Source organism: Dromaius novaehollandiae, chromosome W, assembly GCF_036370855.1.
Source record: "Dromaius novaehollandiae isolate bDroNov1 chromosome W, bDroNov1.hap1, whole genome shotgun sequence".
Taxonomy (NCBI): Eukaryota; Metazoa; Chordata; class Aves; order Casuariiformes; family Dromaiidae; genus Dromaius; species Dromaius novaehollandiae.
In genome coordinates this window covers 4501245-4519134 of record NC_088130.1, presented here as the reverse complement: position 1 = coordinate 4519134, position 17890 = coordinate 4501245, and the positions used below count along the sequence as shown (strand labels likewise).

Genomic DNA, 17890 nt, shown 5'->3' with positions numbered 1-17890 from the left:
ATCAGAATCTTGCCTATTTGTTGGAAACTTGCACGGGAGGAGCCGACGGAGGGAAGACCCAGACGCTCAATATGAGTGATCAGTGTACTTCAACTTTATTAGGTGTGGTCTTTCTTTATATAGTATAGGACTAATCAGGCTCATACATATTGCAAAAGCTGAGCTCCTTATTGGTAACAGCAATTTGGTTTACCCAGCAACTTCTGCATTACATCACCCGCAAGTTCCCAGGACTAATCATTGATAACACCTTGGAGCCAAGGACAATGTGTCCTTGGCTCTAACTGTTTTTACTCTCATACGGGACTTGGCTCACATCAACTGTGTGCGATATGCACTTAGTTCTGCTTCCTTTAGTTGTTCAATCTTCACATGACCTCTGCCCTCAAGCCAGTCCTCCACAATTCCCCCGTTTTTATTTTGTGCGAGAAAGACCTTTTTAGTTAATTGTTCAAGCTTTTGTGTTAAGCAGCCAAAAATCACTCTTACAGCAATTAAAACTAATACAATTATGAATAGAATACGTAGCCCTTCTTTGATCAAGCTCAAAATCCAGGTACTCACATTACCAAACATCTTTCTAAACAGATCATCAAACCAATTATACTGTACGGTGATTCTCTGGGTGTGGTCCTTTAGCCATTTCAATTGCTCATGGATTGACTGTCCATGATCAGAAAGATTAAAACAACACATTCCTTCAAAATCCTCACACCCGCGTCCCTGTGCTAAAAGCAGAAAGTCTATAGCTGCTCTATTTTGCAACACTGCATGTCTCAGGCTATCCATATCCTGTGACATTTCAGAGAGAATTTGTGTAGTAACATTTGATTGCTTAACAGCCCAACAAGCAAGTTTATTTAGATTAGACATGGCATGCGCAACTGCAACGTTAGGAGCTAAAGCTGCGGCGAAAAACCTTTCCGCAGGCCCCCATAATTCTACATCATCAGCACAATCTGAACCTAGTTTTTTCAATTCACGCTTGCCTCGACGATTCTCACTTCTTCTATGTTTGATTGCTGCAGTCAGATTTGACCAACGCTGATCATGTAAGTCAGGGGCGAAGAGTGTCCTAATGAGTTCGGCCAGCGTTGAAATTTTTTCTTGAATAGTTCGTTTTGGTTGTAACAGTGGTGCTATCCATTCTAGTACAATGGGTTCCGCCAACCCTCTTTTTTCCCCCGTTTTTATTTTGTGTTGTGTAATGGCTCCCATTAGGTATTGTGGGCCACATAAAATAGTAAGATCAAGTGGCTGATTTTCCAGGCATCGGTGCGTAGCACGCGTAGTAATTAGCGATGCAATTTCCTGGAGTACCCGTTGCTGTTCCTCTGTGAGCGTGACGGCAGCCGCTGGGTCTGTTCCCTTCAGCAGGGGGCGTAGTAGATTTAAAAGTTCATTAGGAATGCCGACAACCGGACGGATCCATTGGAGGTCTCCTAATAGTTTTTGAGCATCATTGAGTGTTCTTATGTCAGTCCTGATTGTCAATTTCTGTGGTCTGATGGTGGCATTCGAAATATGCCAACCTAGATACTGCCAGGGGCTGGATTCTTGTACCTTTTCCGGGGCCATCACAAGTTCCTTTTTCTTTAATTGTGTGATTAGATCAAATTTTTGTTCAGGAGAAAAAGGGTTTTTTTTTGTGCCAACAATATGTCGTCCATGTAGTGATATATCATGGTCTCTGGCCACTGTTGACGTAACGGTTGAAGTGCCGCATCGACATAGAGTTGACAGAGGGTTGGTGAGTTTCGCATACCCTGCGGTAGTACTGTCCATTCAAATCTTTGGTCTGGCCCCTCTCTATTGATAGCAGGGAGTGTAAATGCAAATCGCTGTTTATCATCTTCATGGAGGGCTATGGTAAAGAAACAGTCCTTTAAATCTACGATTAGCAGGTGCCAGCCTTCTGGGATCATTGCTGGGTTGGGTAACCCCAGTTGTAAAGCACCCATGTCATGCATCTGTCTGTTTACAGCACGTAGATCGTGTAAAAGTCTGTATTTGCCGGATTTTTTCTTGATCACAAATATTGGGGTATTCCAAGGGCTGGTAGATAATCTTAGATGACCTTGTTTGTACTGTTCCTTTACTAATTCATGTGCTTGAATGAGACTTTCCCGTTTAAGCGGCCATTGCTCTACCCACACAGGCTGATCAGTCCTCCAGCTGAGTGGGATTGGGAAAGTCCAGGCAATGGCTGGTGCTATAAAGGGTGTTCCGAGGTAAGCACCATACCCATCTGGGCAAGGATATCGCGCCCTATTAAGGCTTGCACTCCTTCAGGTAGGGGTAAAATGGAAACGGAGCAATTAACCACCTTGTTCCCTATAGTCCATTGTAGCGTCGATGATTTTCGGGCGAGGGTGACCCCGCCTACTCCAGCTACCGTGGAGCTGGTCTCTCGGGTTGGCCAATGCTGGGGCCAAATCTTAGTGCTAATTATTGATACATCCGCTCCAGTGTCCAATAAGGCATTAGTGCGTATAGATTCTTCTTTATACTTTACAGTCACGGTTTGTCGGGGCCTTTGATGCATTCCGACAGTCAGTAATACTACACTTCCAGTGGAACCAAAAGCACCATAGCCTCGTGGTTGCTCTTTCGCTGGTGCCACCCCTTCAGTCAGGTGGGGAAGCGGAATAAGTTGAGCTATTCTCAATCCTTGTGGTATGTGCATAGGTGGAAACATTGCTGAAACCACAATTTGTATTTCCCCGAAATAGTCCTTGTCGATCAATCCTGTCAAAACTTGTAATCCTTTCATTGTAGCGGACGATCTTCCAATCAGTAAGGCACCTATCGGCTCATGATTAATAGTTACTGGTCCATAGACATTCGTCCGGATTCTTGTTGGCTTTGTATCCAATAAGGTGGCGTCTACTGCTGTTGCCAAGTCCAGTCCGAGACTCCCTCTGGTGGCTGGTCGAAGACAAAGGGGTTCATGGCGTTCGGAGTGGAGCTGGGCGCCGGCTGAGGTGGTTGTGTTGACTGCGGGGGTTGCTGAGTTGTTGTGGTGAAGGCCGCCTTTTGTGTCGTCGCGGGGCGGCTCGTCCCGCTTCTCCGGGCGTTTCCCGAGCCAGCCTTCCAACAAGCCGCTCCATCATGTTTGTTGCTTTTGCAGTTGGGACACCATACTCTACTAGCTTGGCATTCTCTGCGAAGATGACCAACAATGCTGCATCGGTAGCAGCGTGCCGATCGTCGATTAGGGGGGATATTTCCGCCGGGATTTTGCAAAGGAGCAAGGGCAGCGAATACCTGACTTTGATTCTGTTGCATATTATCCCGCAACGCCTGTGCTTGCTCTCTCATGCTCTCTCCTAATTGTTTCACCGCCTCTACTAGCATAGCTTGCGGTCCTACAAGTACCTGCGCCATTCTTTCTAGCCCCTCCTCAATAGTCCATGTTCCCGGGAGTGTGGCTAAAATACTACGCGTTGAAGGGTTACTATTCTGTATTGCACATTGTTTCAAGATAGTCCCTTTCAGGTAATCTGGTACCCCTGCTGCTTGTATAGCATTGGCTACTCTGTCAATAAATAAGCCGAAAGGCTCTTCCCGGCCCTGCTTTATTCCCATATAAGATGGGATACCCCCTTTATTTTTCTTTTCTTTTTTTTTTTTTTTCTTTTTTTTTTCTTTTTCTTTTTTTTTTTTTTTTTTTTTCCAAACTGCTTTTATTAGTGGTTTCTGACCATTAATATCATAGAGAAAAACTTATTTCACATTGATAGCCTGAGATGGGTGTCCTCAGATAACTGTGGCCAAAGGAAGAGGAGAAGGAGGAGAGGAGAAAAAGGGGGGGGGGAGAGGGGGGGAGAGAGAGGGGGGGAGGGGGGGGAGGGGGGGGGGAGAGAGAGGGGGGAGGAGAGAGGGGGGAGAGAGAGAGGGAGGGGGGGGAGGGAGAGAGGGGGGAGGCGCTGAGGGAGGAGGGGGGATCTGCCGCATGGTCAATGTTGCTCCTTTTGGCAGGCCTGTGTTCCCAGACCCTCCCTGGGCAATATTAAAGGTTCGGATCGAGGGGGGCGATGGGTATGGGGACACAGGGGACACCTCTGCATGCGGGGGTTCCTTGAACCCATCGGGGCTTCCCAAACGCTCCGCGGCGGCGGCAGCTACTTTCTTTTTTTTTTTTTTCTTTTTCTTTTTTTTTTCTTTTTCTTTTTTTTTTTTTTTACTTTTTTTTCTTTTTTTTCTTTTTTTTACTTTTTTTTTCTTTTTTTTTTTTTTTTTTTTTCTTTGAGGTGCGAGAGCATTAGTAACTGCCCTCCACGGCTTCATCAGCTTTTTTACTGTCTTGTTGTCACTTATTACTTCATCAAACAACTTGTCCCCAAATTTTTTCCATTCAGTTTGTTCGAACATGGTATCTGGGTTAACAAAACACCCCTTAGCCACTCCGTAAGCTAATAGCCCTGGGAGTTCCTTATGACATTCTATTCCTTGAGTACCTCGCTTTTCTAAAAAGCATCTTAATAAATAATAAGCTGCTTGTCGCGCCGTGGTTACTCACTTACCGTTGCAACCTTTGCAAGACCTGCGGCGAGACTTTCTGGCAGGACCCCGTCTCGTCCTGGGCACGGACCCCCTTTGTTTGTGTCCTCTCCACCTCCTCTGTAACTCTGGCACGTAGACCCCCTTTTGTGTCTCGTCGCCTTTAGCACAGCAGGACCAGCTGTCTCTAGCACTCTGTCGACTCCTGAGTTCTTGATCACCGAGTCCCTGACCGGCAGGGTCCCTGTTCGGGCGCCATTTGTTGGAAACTTGCACGGGAGGAGCCGACGGAGGGAAGACCCAGACGCTCAATATGAGTGATCAGTGTACTTCAACTTTATTAGGTGTGGTCTTTCTTTATATAGTATAGGACTAATCAGGCTCATACATATTGCAAAAGCTGAGCTCCTTATTGGTAACAGCAATTTGGTTTACCCAGCAACTTCTGCATTACATCACCCGCAAGTTCCCAGGACTAATCATTGATAACACCTTGGAGCCAAGGACAATGTGTCCTTGGCTCTAACTGTTTTTACTCTCATACGGGACTTGGCTCACATCAACTGTGTGCGATATGCACTTAGTTCTGCTTCCTTTAGTTGTTCAATCTTCACATGACCTCTGCCCTCAAGCCAGTCCTCCACACCTATTCTTTCTAACTGGCAGAATCGGAGTGTTGTACGGGGATTCACAGACTCTAAGGATACCCAGTTTCAAATAATGATTGATTTGTTTTTGGATATTCTTCTCTGCTTCCTTTGGGATAGGGTATTGCTTAACTGCGGGAGGCAATCCCCCCTTTGTTTTTATCGAGACTGGACTAGCTGATTTCAGTAGTCCAACATCCATTCCTGAAGAGCTCCATAACTTTCTAGGAACTGATTCTAAACCTGTTGGAATTTGCGGATTAGTCGACTCTGGTTCTGGTGTCTTAGCCAGAACACATGAGCCCATAATTATTAATTTTATCCCTTCTGGCTGTAAACAGATCTGAGTATCCAAGGCTTGCAGGAGATCTCTCCCTAAGAGGCAAGAGGGCGAGTCTGTGGAAATTATAAAACGTCCCCACACTCTTTTACCTCCAATAGTGAGCAATAAGGGCTTAGATAACATTCGTTCGCCTTTTCCTGTTACTCCTTGCATCATTATTTTATCTGACGACTTGCATCCTTCAGGCTCAAAATTTAAAAGGGAAAGGGTGGCTCCAGTATCCACTAGAAAGGGAACTTCTAAACCTTCTATATTTGCCATTACCTGCCCCTCAAAATCCAAATTTATATCCCATAAATTTACCTCAATTTCCACAGTATTTTCTGAATCTCCTATCTCCCGTCATTGTGGATTGACTGGGAATTGCCTGGTCTCCTTCTTAGTGTTTGATTGCCTCATGCTGGTCCCTCTATTCCTAAATACACGGGGCCTCACTGGGCATTCCTGCTTCCAGTGTCCTTGTTCCCCACAGTAATGACAAACATCATTAACTCTTAATTGTACACCACGTTCACTTTGATTCCATCTATCTCCCCTGGTTCTTCCGCTCCCCCTCCCCTTGCCAGCCTGGCATATGCTCTTTAAAATACTTTCGTGTATCAGGAGCTGCTTGATCTATAAAAACACTAATTGCGAGAACATCATTGAAGTTTTGTGGGGTCATTCCTCCATATTTTAGCAGGGCTTACCGCAAAAGTCCCCAAAAGTCATGGGGGTGTTCATCTAATCACTGTCTGCATTCTTGCACTTTAGTCCAATTTACTCCTAGCTCTCTGCATGCTCTAATTGCTTCTACTAAATTTCAAAGTCCTGTTTGACACATAGCTCTATCTCCTGCATTATTACAATCCCAATTTGGATCATTTGCTAGCCAGGGGTTTCTATTTCTCCTGGCTTGCTGAGCTACTTCCGCATCTTTGTTAATTATCTTATCCCATTCATTTGGTCGAAATGATTCCCTCAAAAGAATTTGGGTATCACTCCAGTTTGGGTTGTGCCCAGTGCATATATTAAAAAAAAATAACTGGACACATCACTTGGCATCTTTTCTTAATCTCGGCATTTTACCCCCCCATAAGGCAAGATCGCCAGGGTCCCAGGGTTGATTAGTAAATACCTGCAGCACAGGAGGGGGGGACTGGCCCCTCCCTTTCCCCTGGCTGTAAAGCGGCAGGGTTAGTCAGCACATTGGAGATCACAGGATAGAGTCCGGCAGCCGGTAGAGTAGAGGGAGAAGGAGGACGAGAAGGAGAAGTAATGACAGATAGATCATCAGGCATATAAGGGGGAGCAGAAACTTTTGGAGCACAGTCCGGGGTACTAGTATCTGTTAGCACAAGTGTTACCTTCGGCGGGTTCCTTTCCTCCCTCCCTCCTGGCTGGAATGCTCCCGCGCCCATGCCCAATTATCCCAAACATACCAGTAATCCATTCGACTTGGAAACCTGTCTTCTAGATGATTTCACAAGAGAGTTATTTCCTGCTGATCAAAAGTCCCTTGCGGTGGCCACCGTTCCACCGGGTTTCCCTCCTTTGTCAGGAACGACCAATCCTCCTGACATAGTTGGACCAACCTTTTTTTCCTTAAGTTCTTGGTACCATCAACCTTACTCCAGTTTTGCAGAATTTTGGCTAAGGGCGTCCCCTTTTCTATGCCGAAATTATTCCCCATATTGAGTTTCTGAAAAGCGCGTCTTATGCAGATCAGGCAGCGCACTTCCTTACCAGTAACACCAGCCCCTGTGGCTGGTGTGATCACACACTCTCTTTCTCTCACTCTCTGGGAACCGCACTCACACCACCCGAGTCTTTGACTGCTAGGACTGCTGTCCCTTCGCAGCGGACGGCCTCCTCAGCCGACGGGCGCCCCGGCTGGTTCCCAGGCTATACGCACTCACACACACAGCACTGTTCACGCTCACACCAGTCACAGTGACTCTAGATTTCTGTCTTATAGTCTTGCAGTGCGCCTTATGCTGATCAGGCTGCGCATTCCCCTTTCCGGATGGACCGAGATGGGACTTACAAGCCACTCAAACCCTGGGGATGGGACTCACACCCATCCCCTGGTACGTCTTACGGTGGCCAGCCCGCGTACCCCTTACAGTGCACTGTTACCAGACCAGAATTTAGAATTTCGGCGGGAATTTAAGACTCACCTTTTCGGGGCCTCTCATTGCCAAAGATCCCAGGTGAACTCACCCGATGACGCCAGATGATTGTTTGGAGACGAGAGGCCCCGACAGTGGTTGCCTAGAGTCCCATCTGGGGTGCCAAACTGTTATGGAAATTAGGCTCGCCAGCCACCATAACAGGGTCCGACCCTAGGTTCCCACAGAAAAGTTCAGAGCCAAATCAAGCAAATTAAATAATTAAATTTTAATGGCGCGCATGCAGTAATTACAGCTCAAGCTGGGTGCCTCCAAAGAGGGACTCCGAACAAAGAAATCCCTGGACAATTATAACCTTTCAATCTAAGTTCTCCACCCCTCACACAGTAGTTCAGACCAATAGTAATTTTTAGGTCTGGGATCTCCTGCTCCTTATTGGGTCTCATCGTTTTTCCTAGGCAGGCTGTTTTTCTCCCTTATCTTTACCATTGCGGTTTCTGCTGACGGTTGTACCTTCGTTTCTTGTTGGGTCCTACCATTGTCTCTCAAGGTCCGGAGGAGGAGGAGGAGGAGGTGATTCCAGACCACAACAATTAACACTGCCCCAGCAGTGAGAGGAGGCTTTGTCCCTCAAGGTCCTGATGCCCTGCACTGGTCTTATTTCAAAGCCTTGACATCCTCCCTTTCGGAGTGTGAGACGCAGGAACGCAGACTGCTTGTAGCTTCCTTATCTTCCCAGCTTGAACCAGCTCTGAGGCCCTTTTCTTACTGAACTAGGTAAAAGTTCATTATTTTATCTGAGTGCGGCCTAAGGCTTCAGCAAATTTAGCTACTCATGCTAAGCAAGTTTTATATAGGTTGTGCTAAGCGGCTACCTCTAGACAGTTTCAGTTCGCTATTCTTTAACACTGCTTGAATAACTTTTGAATCCACTGGTTAATTTTTAACCAAATTCAGCAGGTGGGTTCCTATAACTTATGTGGAAACACTCCAGAACAAGTGTCAATATTTTAAGTTATTCAGGAACAGGGATCATGCATTAAATTCACACCTTACAAGTATTTCCCAATTTGGACACCATTAAAACTATTGTTTGAAACAGTACTGTAGGGACTGTAACATCTTATGCATGTGTTCAGTGTGTAGGTTTTGTACCCATTGGTCACTGTAAGGGCTTCTTCTATGTGTCAGCAGCCCTAAGACAGGCACAATCAGAAATGATACATACTGTGCAATTGCTAATTTTGTGAATGTGTTGGGAAGGGTTCTCTTCTGAGGCAAACAGTCATATCTTGCATGACTGCATGGTTTTATTCCTGGCCTGTAAGTGACATCCTCTCATTGTTGTAGGATATGGCCTTTATGGTATATGATTATATGGGAATTGATTGGGCAATAAATTGAACAAATGAGAAAGTCATGATGACTAAAACATTTTAAGCTCAGAATTCACTTCAGTCCTAGCAGGTGGAAGACCATGTCAAAAGTCAGCATCTAAGAAATAAGAGCTCTGTATTGTATATTAGTATACAATAGTCCCTTGGAGATGCATTTGAGCTTGAATGTCCTCTACCTGTATCTTCTTTATTTCTGCATCTGTCAATTGTTATCTTTGTAACATTGCCTCTGTTAGGAAGTGATGGGATGATGTCCATGCCATTAGGCCTGGAACGGACACTGACATTGTGATAGCAGGATAATCAATCCATCCGTCTGGGTATTCCCCTGTTAGCCAGGGAATCCCATCCTCCTGGCTGCAGAAGAAGGTTTGACACGTGGTATGTTCAGAACAACAGGCTTGGTTTATTGTCCTGATCTAGGCTGTAGTGATTAAGCATAGGGCTGCTCCCAGGTAACCCCAGACAGCCCTGGGTCACATGACTTGCATACTTTATTATCCCTTTTCCCATTTCTTGACCCTCTCTTTTGCTACCTTTGTCCCTCCCTTTCTCTGCCCCAGTCCCCTCCCAAATAAAACACCCAGCTCTAATTACATTTTCCCTGTTGGTCCCAGTTTTGCTATGGCCATACCCAAATTTGGTATTTCTGCTACCATTCCCTAGGTACTCCTGGCCTTGTACTGTACTGATATATCAGGTGTCTGTGAAGTCTGGCTGCTTCTCACATCACTCCCTCTAACCACCTGTGCAATCCATCTATCCCCCATGGCATTGCCTGTAACTTCTGTCAGCTTCTCCCTCTATTATCTGTCATGTCCATTAGTTTCCTGTAATATCAGTGTCACGGGACGACCGACTATCTTTACAGTCCCAGACCGTGAGGGTTTCGTGTGGCGTGAGGGAGGGGAGGAGGGGAGGAAGGAGATGTACTGCCTGACTCCACAACTTATTTTCAAGATCTAAATTTACTACACAAGTTGCAACAGTACAAAGCAACAATTCTTATCCACAGAAACTTAGTTCAACTAGAATACTTATTTTCCAATGCTAATTGATCTTACCCACGCGTTGCCTGAGCGGCCAACGTACACTCGATCCCAGGGAAGTAACTGCAGGAGGGCATCCCCGTCCCGAGGGGATCCACAAGTTGGCAGACCCACTGTCACCCACAAAGAGCCAAAGACAGCCTCCGGGGCCAACCTATTTATACCCTTCAGGGGAAGGTGGAGGTGGAGTCACGAGGCCAGTTGCAGTTCTCTTTGCACAGTCGCAGTCCCTAGCTCTTGGCTGCTGCAGGGTTCAACTCTCCTCTGTCCTTGTTATGAGGATCACCCCCACAGTCATGGGGTGGGAGGGGTGGCTGAACACCCCCAATGGCAGGCTAGCTGCCTTGCGCACTCTTCAGCACTGGAGAAAGGAGTTTGAGTGACTGTGAATGACTGCTTTACTCTTGCAGGGGTGGTCCCAAGGAGAGATCCCATAGCTCAGGTAAGAAGGAGTTAATTCCAGTCCCCAAAGATTAACACTGCCCCAGCAGTGAAAGCAGGTGTTATCTCCCAAGGTCCTGATGAGGAGGAGATAGTCCAGACCCCCCCTAATTAACACTGCCCCAGCAGTGAGAGGAGGCTTTGTTTCCCAGGGTCCTGGTGCCCAAGCAGGCCTTATCTCAAAGCCTTGACATCCTCCCTTTGGGAGTGTGAAGCACAGGAATGCAGACTGCTTGTAACTGGCACCAGATTGGGGGGGTGGGGGGGAAGCTGGGAGCATCCCCCCACAATCAGAATAATGAAAAACATCAGTTTCAGCTCAGCAATTAGAACAGAACAAGGAAGATGCCAACTACTATTATAACAGTATTCAGGAAGAGCCTGGTTTAACAGTCTAGTCAGTAGTAGCTAGGTCATGCAGGAGACCTTAAAGGTGATCTGGAATTAAGAGGAGAAGGAAGGGCGGGGGGGGGGGGGGGGGGGAAGGAGTCTGTACCTTCTACTTCCTTAGATATGAAAGGAGACCTTAAACAGAATTTTAAGTCATAACATTGATAACCTTTTGACATAATGTAAACTAAATACTTATTCCTAATTTTTTGATCCATTATAATAAATTGCAAGAATTTTACTTCTTATACCTAGGGTTTTAAGTTAATATTTAAGCTGTTGAGAAAGATTTATTTTAAGAATTGCAGAGCTATTTACTGTAGAACTTAGGGTCCAAAACAGCTTAGAGCTTGGTGAACTCAAAGGAAAATGTCTCTAAATAGTAGAACTCAAGGATGCTTTCTCTGTTTTTTGTCAGCTTACATAACTAACTGGCAATGAGGGTAGCATTAGCAATAAAATATAAAGTAGTACTGTCTCCCTAACTGGGGTATGATCTAAATGATGGTGGAAGGTTGTGGGAGAGGATGAAAAGATCAGCAGAACTAATCCAGAACATTTCAAAGACCAACTCTTTTCTGCACATGCCAGAGGCCCCATTCCCTAAGAACTTTTGTGTGGTGGATAAAAAAGAAACTCTATGGCAGACTACAAAAATAAGAGAGCTGTGATAGGATTTGGGGAGGGGGTTGGTTGTGTTTTTGTTTTCCTGTTAATTTGTATCAGCCAAAGAAATATGCAGTAAGTTGGGCACACAGTTTAACTGTTTCTGCTTGTAGCCCTAATGCATTCACCTCACAGAGGGGCACTAGGGAGAGCTTGGTGCAGGCTACTCATGTATGTCACTGTGGGTGTGTGTGTGTGGGGGGGGGAAATGGTGTCATCAGTAGCAGGAAAAAAATGAAACTGGGACCTCTGGATTTAATACATGAACTAAAAAAAGTAGATAATAGCAAGCTAATCAGACACTATTTATGGCTTTGCCATTACAAGAGAGGAGAATGATGCATGGAGTAGATGCGTGCTACATGAAGAGCAGTATTTTCTGATATATGGAACAATCCAAAAGTTCAAAGAAAGACATACTTTCTTTGGTTCTTTTACAGAAGAAAACAGGTAATGTTATTTCAGGGTTCGTAGTGTCAGGGAGCAGCAAGAGCAGCTGCTCCTCAAGGGCAGGGGAGCCAGGAGCTGAGGGTGACAGCGAGGCAGGCAGGGGCAGTGCCCTCACTGACAGGGCGCAGTCCCACAGCACCCAAGCAAGAAGAGCAGAGCAGGTCCAGTGACAGTAACCAGGGTCAGCCACAGTCCAGTGATGGCCAGGCAAGTCTGTAGTGACAAGGCAGGGCCAAGGTCAAGCCAGGAAGCCAAGTCAGTGGGTTTGGGTCAGCATACCTACAGCGTAGCTCAGGCAAGGCCCAAAGGCGAAGGCCTGAGCTTAAATGCAGCCCCTGAGTGAAGAGGGGAAGCCCCTGCCAAGGTTTCTCCCAGTTCTTTCTCCCACCTTAGCTCTTTTCCCAGCAGTCTGATCCCAGGTTACATAGCTGTGCCATATCAAAGCTGCCCTTAAGCATAGGCAGTGAAACCCCTGGGGGGGGAGGTTGCAGAGCCTGTTGAGGCACTCAGGGCCCTGAAGCATAGTGTCCAGGGGCTGGCTGCAAGGAAGGGAGAGGATAAATTTGATTCTTCCCCCTAACCAATGCTTCTCTTACTGCTGCAGAAGCCATCCTTCCTTCTTCATCTCAAAGTCTGAAGCTGGCAGCTCCTGACCTGCAGCAATCAAATCTTCCAGCATGTTAATACACACCTTATCATGTTGCCAACCTAAATGATTCTTTTACTATGGTGAAATGATGATTCCTTCCTTTATATCAGTGCTACAGTCCTTCAAAAAGATTAGGATAGATCACAGCAGTAGCTAGAGAGATTTTGGATTCTGGGTAGGAAAAAAGGTTTAGAATCATTTTGGAAAAATATTTCACTTTTTGTGAAAATTATGCACAAATCTGTGTGTAATCTGTTATTAGTGACTAACAATATAAGCAAGAAAATTAGACTTACAGAATCCCATAGGTAGGAAGGGACTGTTGGAGGTCTCCAGTTGTTGTGGTTGTGTCCTGCCCCCATGCTCAAAGCAGAGCCAGTTAGAAAAGGTTGCTCAGGGCCATGTCCAGTTGAGGTTTGAATAGCTACAAGGATGGAGATCCCACAACCTCTCTGGGCCCTTGGGGGGATGGGGATTTTTGTTCCCTTATATCTAGCTAGAATTTCCCTTGTTGGAATTTGTGTCTGTTGCTCCTTGTCCTTTTACTGCATGCCTCTGAGAAGATCTTTTCCATACCCTTCCATTTAGGTAGTTGAATTCAGCAATAAGATCCCCCTGAGCCTTCTCTTCTGAAGGCTGAACAAACCCAGTTCTCTCACCCTCTCCTCTTATGTCATGTGTTCCAGCCCCCTGACCATTTTAGTGGCCCTCTGCTGGACTTACTCCAGTATGTGTGTCTGTCTTGTACTGGGGAGCCTAAAACTGAGCACAGGACTCCAGATGTGGTCTCACCAATGCCAAATAGAGGGGAAGAATTGCCTCCCTCAACCTGCTGGCTACACTCTTGCTGACACAGCCCAGGATACCATTGGCTGTTTTTGCTGCTAGGACACACTGCTGGCTCATGTTAAACTTGTCCATCGGGATGTGTCAGTCCTTTTCTGCAAAGCTGCTTTCTAGCCAGTCAGCCCCTGCCTGTAGCGTTACATACTGTTCCAAAACTGGGGAGATAAAACTTAATTTATTCGTGGGTTTTTTTTCCTCCTCCTCTCCTGGAGTTCATCTTACTGATATTTATAGTCATTAGATATTCCTTTATGGTTTAATAATATTGATTCTTGTTTGAGAGTTAAGGTGAAGGGTACGTTATGTCAAGTTAAAGCACACTATAGAAATATCATAACTATCCCCAAACCACATTTCAGTAAGTGCCCTGATTTTTAAAGAGGTTGAGTACTTGCATTGTCAATGGATGGCTATAGAAGCTGTGGATGGTTTCAAACTCAGGCTAAAATATAGGTGCATTTTGGTATCTTATCTTCAGACCTCTGACTTTGACCTACATGTCTCCATGCTAAGGTCTCCCATAGAACAACTGTATCAGAGTTAGGGGATACTGGTCACATCAGAGTTGCCTCTATGCCTTTAGAAGATCATCCTTCCCTTTGTGAAGAGTATATAGAAGATTATTCTTTCTCAAGCATTTCCCTGATCTCTCCTTTATGAAGCACCAGTATCCAATTCTCATTTGTAACTTGTCCTTTACCACCTTGTACACTGCAGATAACACTATCATTGTATAGTTTCTTGCAGTCTCTGTGACAATGTGAAGGCGGAGGGGCTTGTTTAAGGCAATGTTGTGTCTTTGAGAAAATTTTTGTAGATCCACATATGTAATTATTGTTAAAAAAGCATAAATATGTCATGGTATCAAATTCAGATGTATGCAAAGACTAGTATAAGGCTTAGTCAAATGTTAAATTTATGAAATATATTTTGATATAATAATCATCACCCACATTAGTACTGGACATGGCAAGACACTGTTATACACCCCAACTCTATTTTACCACTGTTACATATACTGTAAGTCTTCCCTCTGCTTCCTCCAACAGTTATGGTTTCTGTGAAACAAGGATATGAGTTCCTCTATCTTTCAATTTAGTAGTACCAGGGCTTGTTTTTTTATGCTCATGTGACAACACCTAGGAAGTACACTGATAGTAATTTCAGTATTTGTTAAATGCAAAAAGTAAATACATTTCCTTTTCTATCATGAAAAAATATGAAGTAACACAAGGAAAATTATAATGTTTTCTAGTATATTTTAGATTTTTTTATTTTTATTCTTCATTTGCATACTTGCATAAATATCCTTTTTCAAATAGGTTTGGTGATATGAGTGACAGTTCCAAATAGAGAATACCATCTAATTTTGTGATCTCCATTTCTTTAATGTGGCTCCATTCTTTACTGTAAATTTAATTTCAGAGTATAACCTTGATACTTGTATTTTAATCTTTAATATAGACTCACCATCTGTTTTCTAATGGGACCTTGATTATAGCTGAGAAACTATCACAGAGCAATCTAGATCTATCACTTTATGGCTTCTCAGCTACTGGCCAAATGGATTCTACACAAGTCTAACTAGAAGTTCTCATAGCCTGAAAGCAAGACATGTAGATAAAAGTAATAATTTTTATAAGATGACCTAGTATTTTTGAAAATAAGTAGGTGAGCTTTCAGGCACACAAGCCCTTCAACTCTGAAAAAGAAACTGAAAAAAATCAGAAATAAATACAGATTGAGAACTGCTTTTACTTCAATTAGATATATGTCAGATTATCTCTGATATCTGATCTTACCCACGCATTGCCTGAGCAGCCAAGGTACACTCAGTCCCAGGGAAGTAACTGCAGGAGGGCGTCCCCGTCCCGAGGGGATCCACAAGTTGGCAGACCCACTGTCACCCACAAAGAGCCAAAGACAGCCTCCGGGGCCAACCTATTCATACCCTTCAGGGGAAGGGGGAGGTGGAGTCGTGAGGCCAGTTGTAGGTCTCTTCACACAGTGGCAGTCCCTAGCTCCTGGCTGCTGCAGGGTCCAACTCTCCTCCGTCGTTGTTATGACGATCACCCCCACAGTCATGGGGTGGGGGGGATAGCCGAACACCCCCAAGGGCAGGCTAGCTGCTTTGAGCACTCTTCAGCACTGCAGAAAGGAGTTTGAGTGACTGTGAATGACTGCTTTACTCTTGCAGGGGTGGTCCCAAGGAGAGATCCCATAGCTCAGGTAAGAAGGAGTTAATTCCAGTCCCCAAAGATTAACACTGCCCCAGCAGTGAAAGCAGGTGTTATCTCCCAAGGTCCTGAGGAGGAGGAGATAGTCCAGACCCCCCCTAATTAACACTGCCCCAGCAGTGAGAGGAGGCTTTGTTTCCCAGGGTCCTGGTGCCCAAGCAGGCCTTATTTCACAGGAATGCAGACTGCTTGTAACTGGCACCAGATGGGGGGGAAGCTGGGAACATCCCCCCCACAATAGCCATCTGAAGGAAAAGATAGTGGGTAGCTCTGGGCTGAGAGTTTGTAATTAGGTGGAGAGATAAGTGATTAACTGATACATATCAAATTAACTTTATTCCTGTCCTTTCTACCCTTTGTGAGATGGTGTTTCTGGAGGAAAGGCCAATGGGACCAGTCTTCCACACTTAAGGCAATGCACAGTGAGTGCAGATCTTTATGATGTAATAAGTTGCTTCGAAACCCTGTTCTGGAAGCTGACATCTGCTTTACAATGCAAGCACATTATCTTCAATACCCCTATCCCAGTGCCCATGAATCTGGCCATTGTTTTTTGGAATCTAACTACAGCTGACTCCTACCACTCAGTGGGCAATCAGGTTAGGTTGGAAAAAATCTGTTATTAGAGTAATCATAACAGGTGCAGTGCATTCAGGTATATCCTCTGTCTTCACAAGACAATGTCACCACCAATGCTGAATATGGCTTTCCCAAACATGTAGTAATCATAGATGACTGTAGAGAGAACACCTGCAGAAGATCTGGTGAGTATGTGGCAGAGTACGTGATAGCAGGCCCAGAGTGTGTTCTCTACATGCTGACCGAATTCCTATCAAGGCCAGACATGCATATTCCATTTTATCAACAATGTCTAGCTGCTTCCCAGCTGGTAGCTACTCAAGCTTAACACAGCTGAGATAAGGAAATAGTTCTAGTATATTTAAGGGGCCATTTGGCTACAAGTTGAGTCCCACCTGGGCATCTGGCAGCCTCCTATCAATAACCCCTCCACACAGTTCCTGGGGCTCCCTGCACAGTTTGGAGTGTAAGTCATTCATTAAATCTATCCTGTTTAACCCCTAATTAACCTTGAGTGTCTCTCTATGCCAGTATTCAACCCTCCCTTTCTCACCTCATGGTCACAATGGTCACATGCCAATCTGCTGCCTGTTCCAGGTAAGGTATATAAATAGAAAAGACTATTGCTCTATTACAGTGTAATGAAACATTGGGCCACTTTCTGGTTATTAATTATACAGAATAGGTACACAATGCCCACATCTTGTGGAATTTGGTGTTCTTTAGTCTCATGTAGGTGTCAGGACATTGACTGCAAGCATATAGATGCAGGGAAACATGCACACCTGTACCAGGTGTTTCATCCATGAATCTTTTCAACCAAACCTTTAGCTACTTCAGGTGCCATAAAGTTTGTTCAAGCACTAAAGCATAAGACTGCCTGGCCATCAACATTCTGAATGATGCTTATTATCACTACCTGAAGCACAACCTTACTGAGGCGAGGGGAGTCATTTCACCAGGATTCAACTTTGACAGAGCCACCGTTCACACAATGCAATAGCATTGGAAAGCATCTGTCCGGTGGATTCAAAGAGAAATGGGCAATCTATAAGGCCATACATGTGCTCACTGCCTGGCAAAAAAGTGCACCACGCACCAAGTCACAAAACCTGGGGTTGCATGACTGCAAGTGTTGCTTCTTTGCATAGTCTCTTAAAGTGTTTCTTTTCCTTCATCTTCTAGCTTGTCATTCCTCTCTCTCCTCCCACAGTACACTCTAGCAGTGTTGTTCCCCTTCTTCTCTTCCCCCGCCCTGCTTCAGTCCTTGGCCTAACAACATGCAAGGACAGGGGACTATAAGTCTTGAAATCAACATTGTCTTGGATTAGAGAGCACCAGCACTTCAATAGTCCTCAGCATAAAGTTTTTCTTTCTTGAAGACTGTGAATACCTGGCCACTACTAAGAAAAAAGCATGATGGAGGCATCTATGAAAGCTGACCAAAACCAAATAGGGACTGAGTGGAGGGAACTTCCTTGGTGGCCTCAGAATGAGAAGGGGCTTTAATGATAGGGGAACAGCCATGTTGTCCGAAAAGCGGATTCGTTGCCCGGTGTGCAATGAGCCAATAATTACACAC

The 17890-nt window shown here is 45.1% G+C and overlaps 1 protein-coding gene across 1 annotated transcript; it reads right to left on the bottom strand.

Annotated features, from left to right (window-relative positions):
- Positions 1-72: 72 nt before the first annotated feature.
- LOC135324358 (uncharacterized) lies at positions 73-9259 on the bottom strand. The gene is given in 3 exon segments (XM_064500413.1): positions 73-1641; positions 1644-2284; positions 9178-9259. Coding segments are annotated over 3 exon segments (2052 nt in total). The 3' UTR covers positions 73-312.
- Between the last annotated feature and the right edge of the window lie 8631 nt (positions 9260-17890).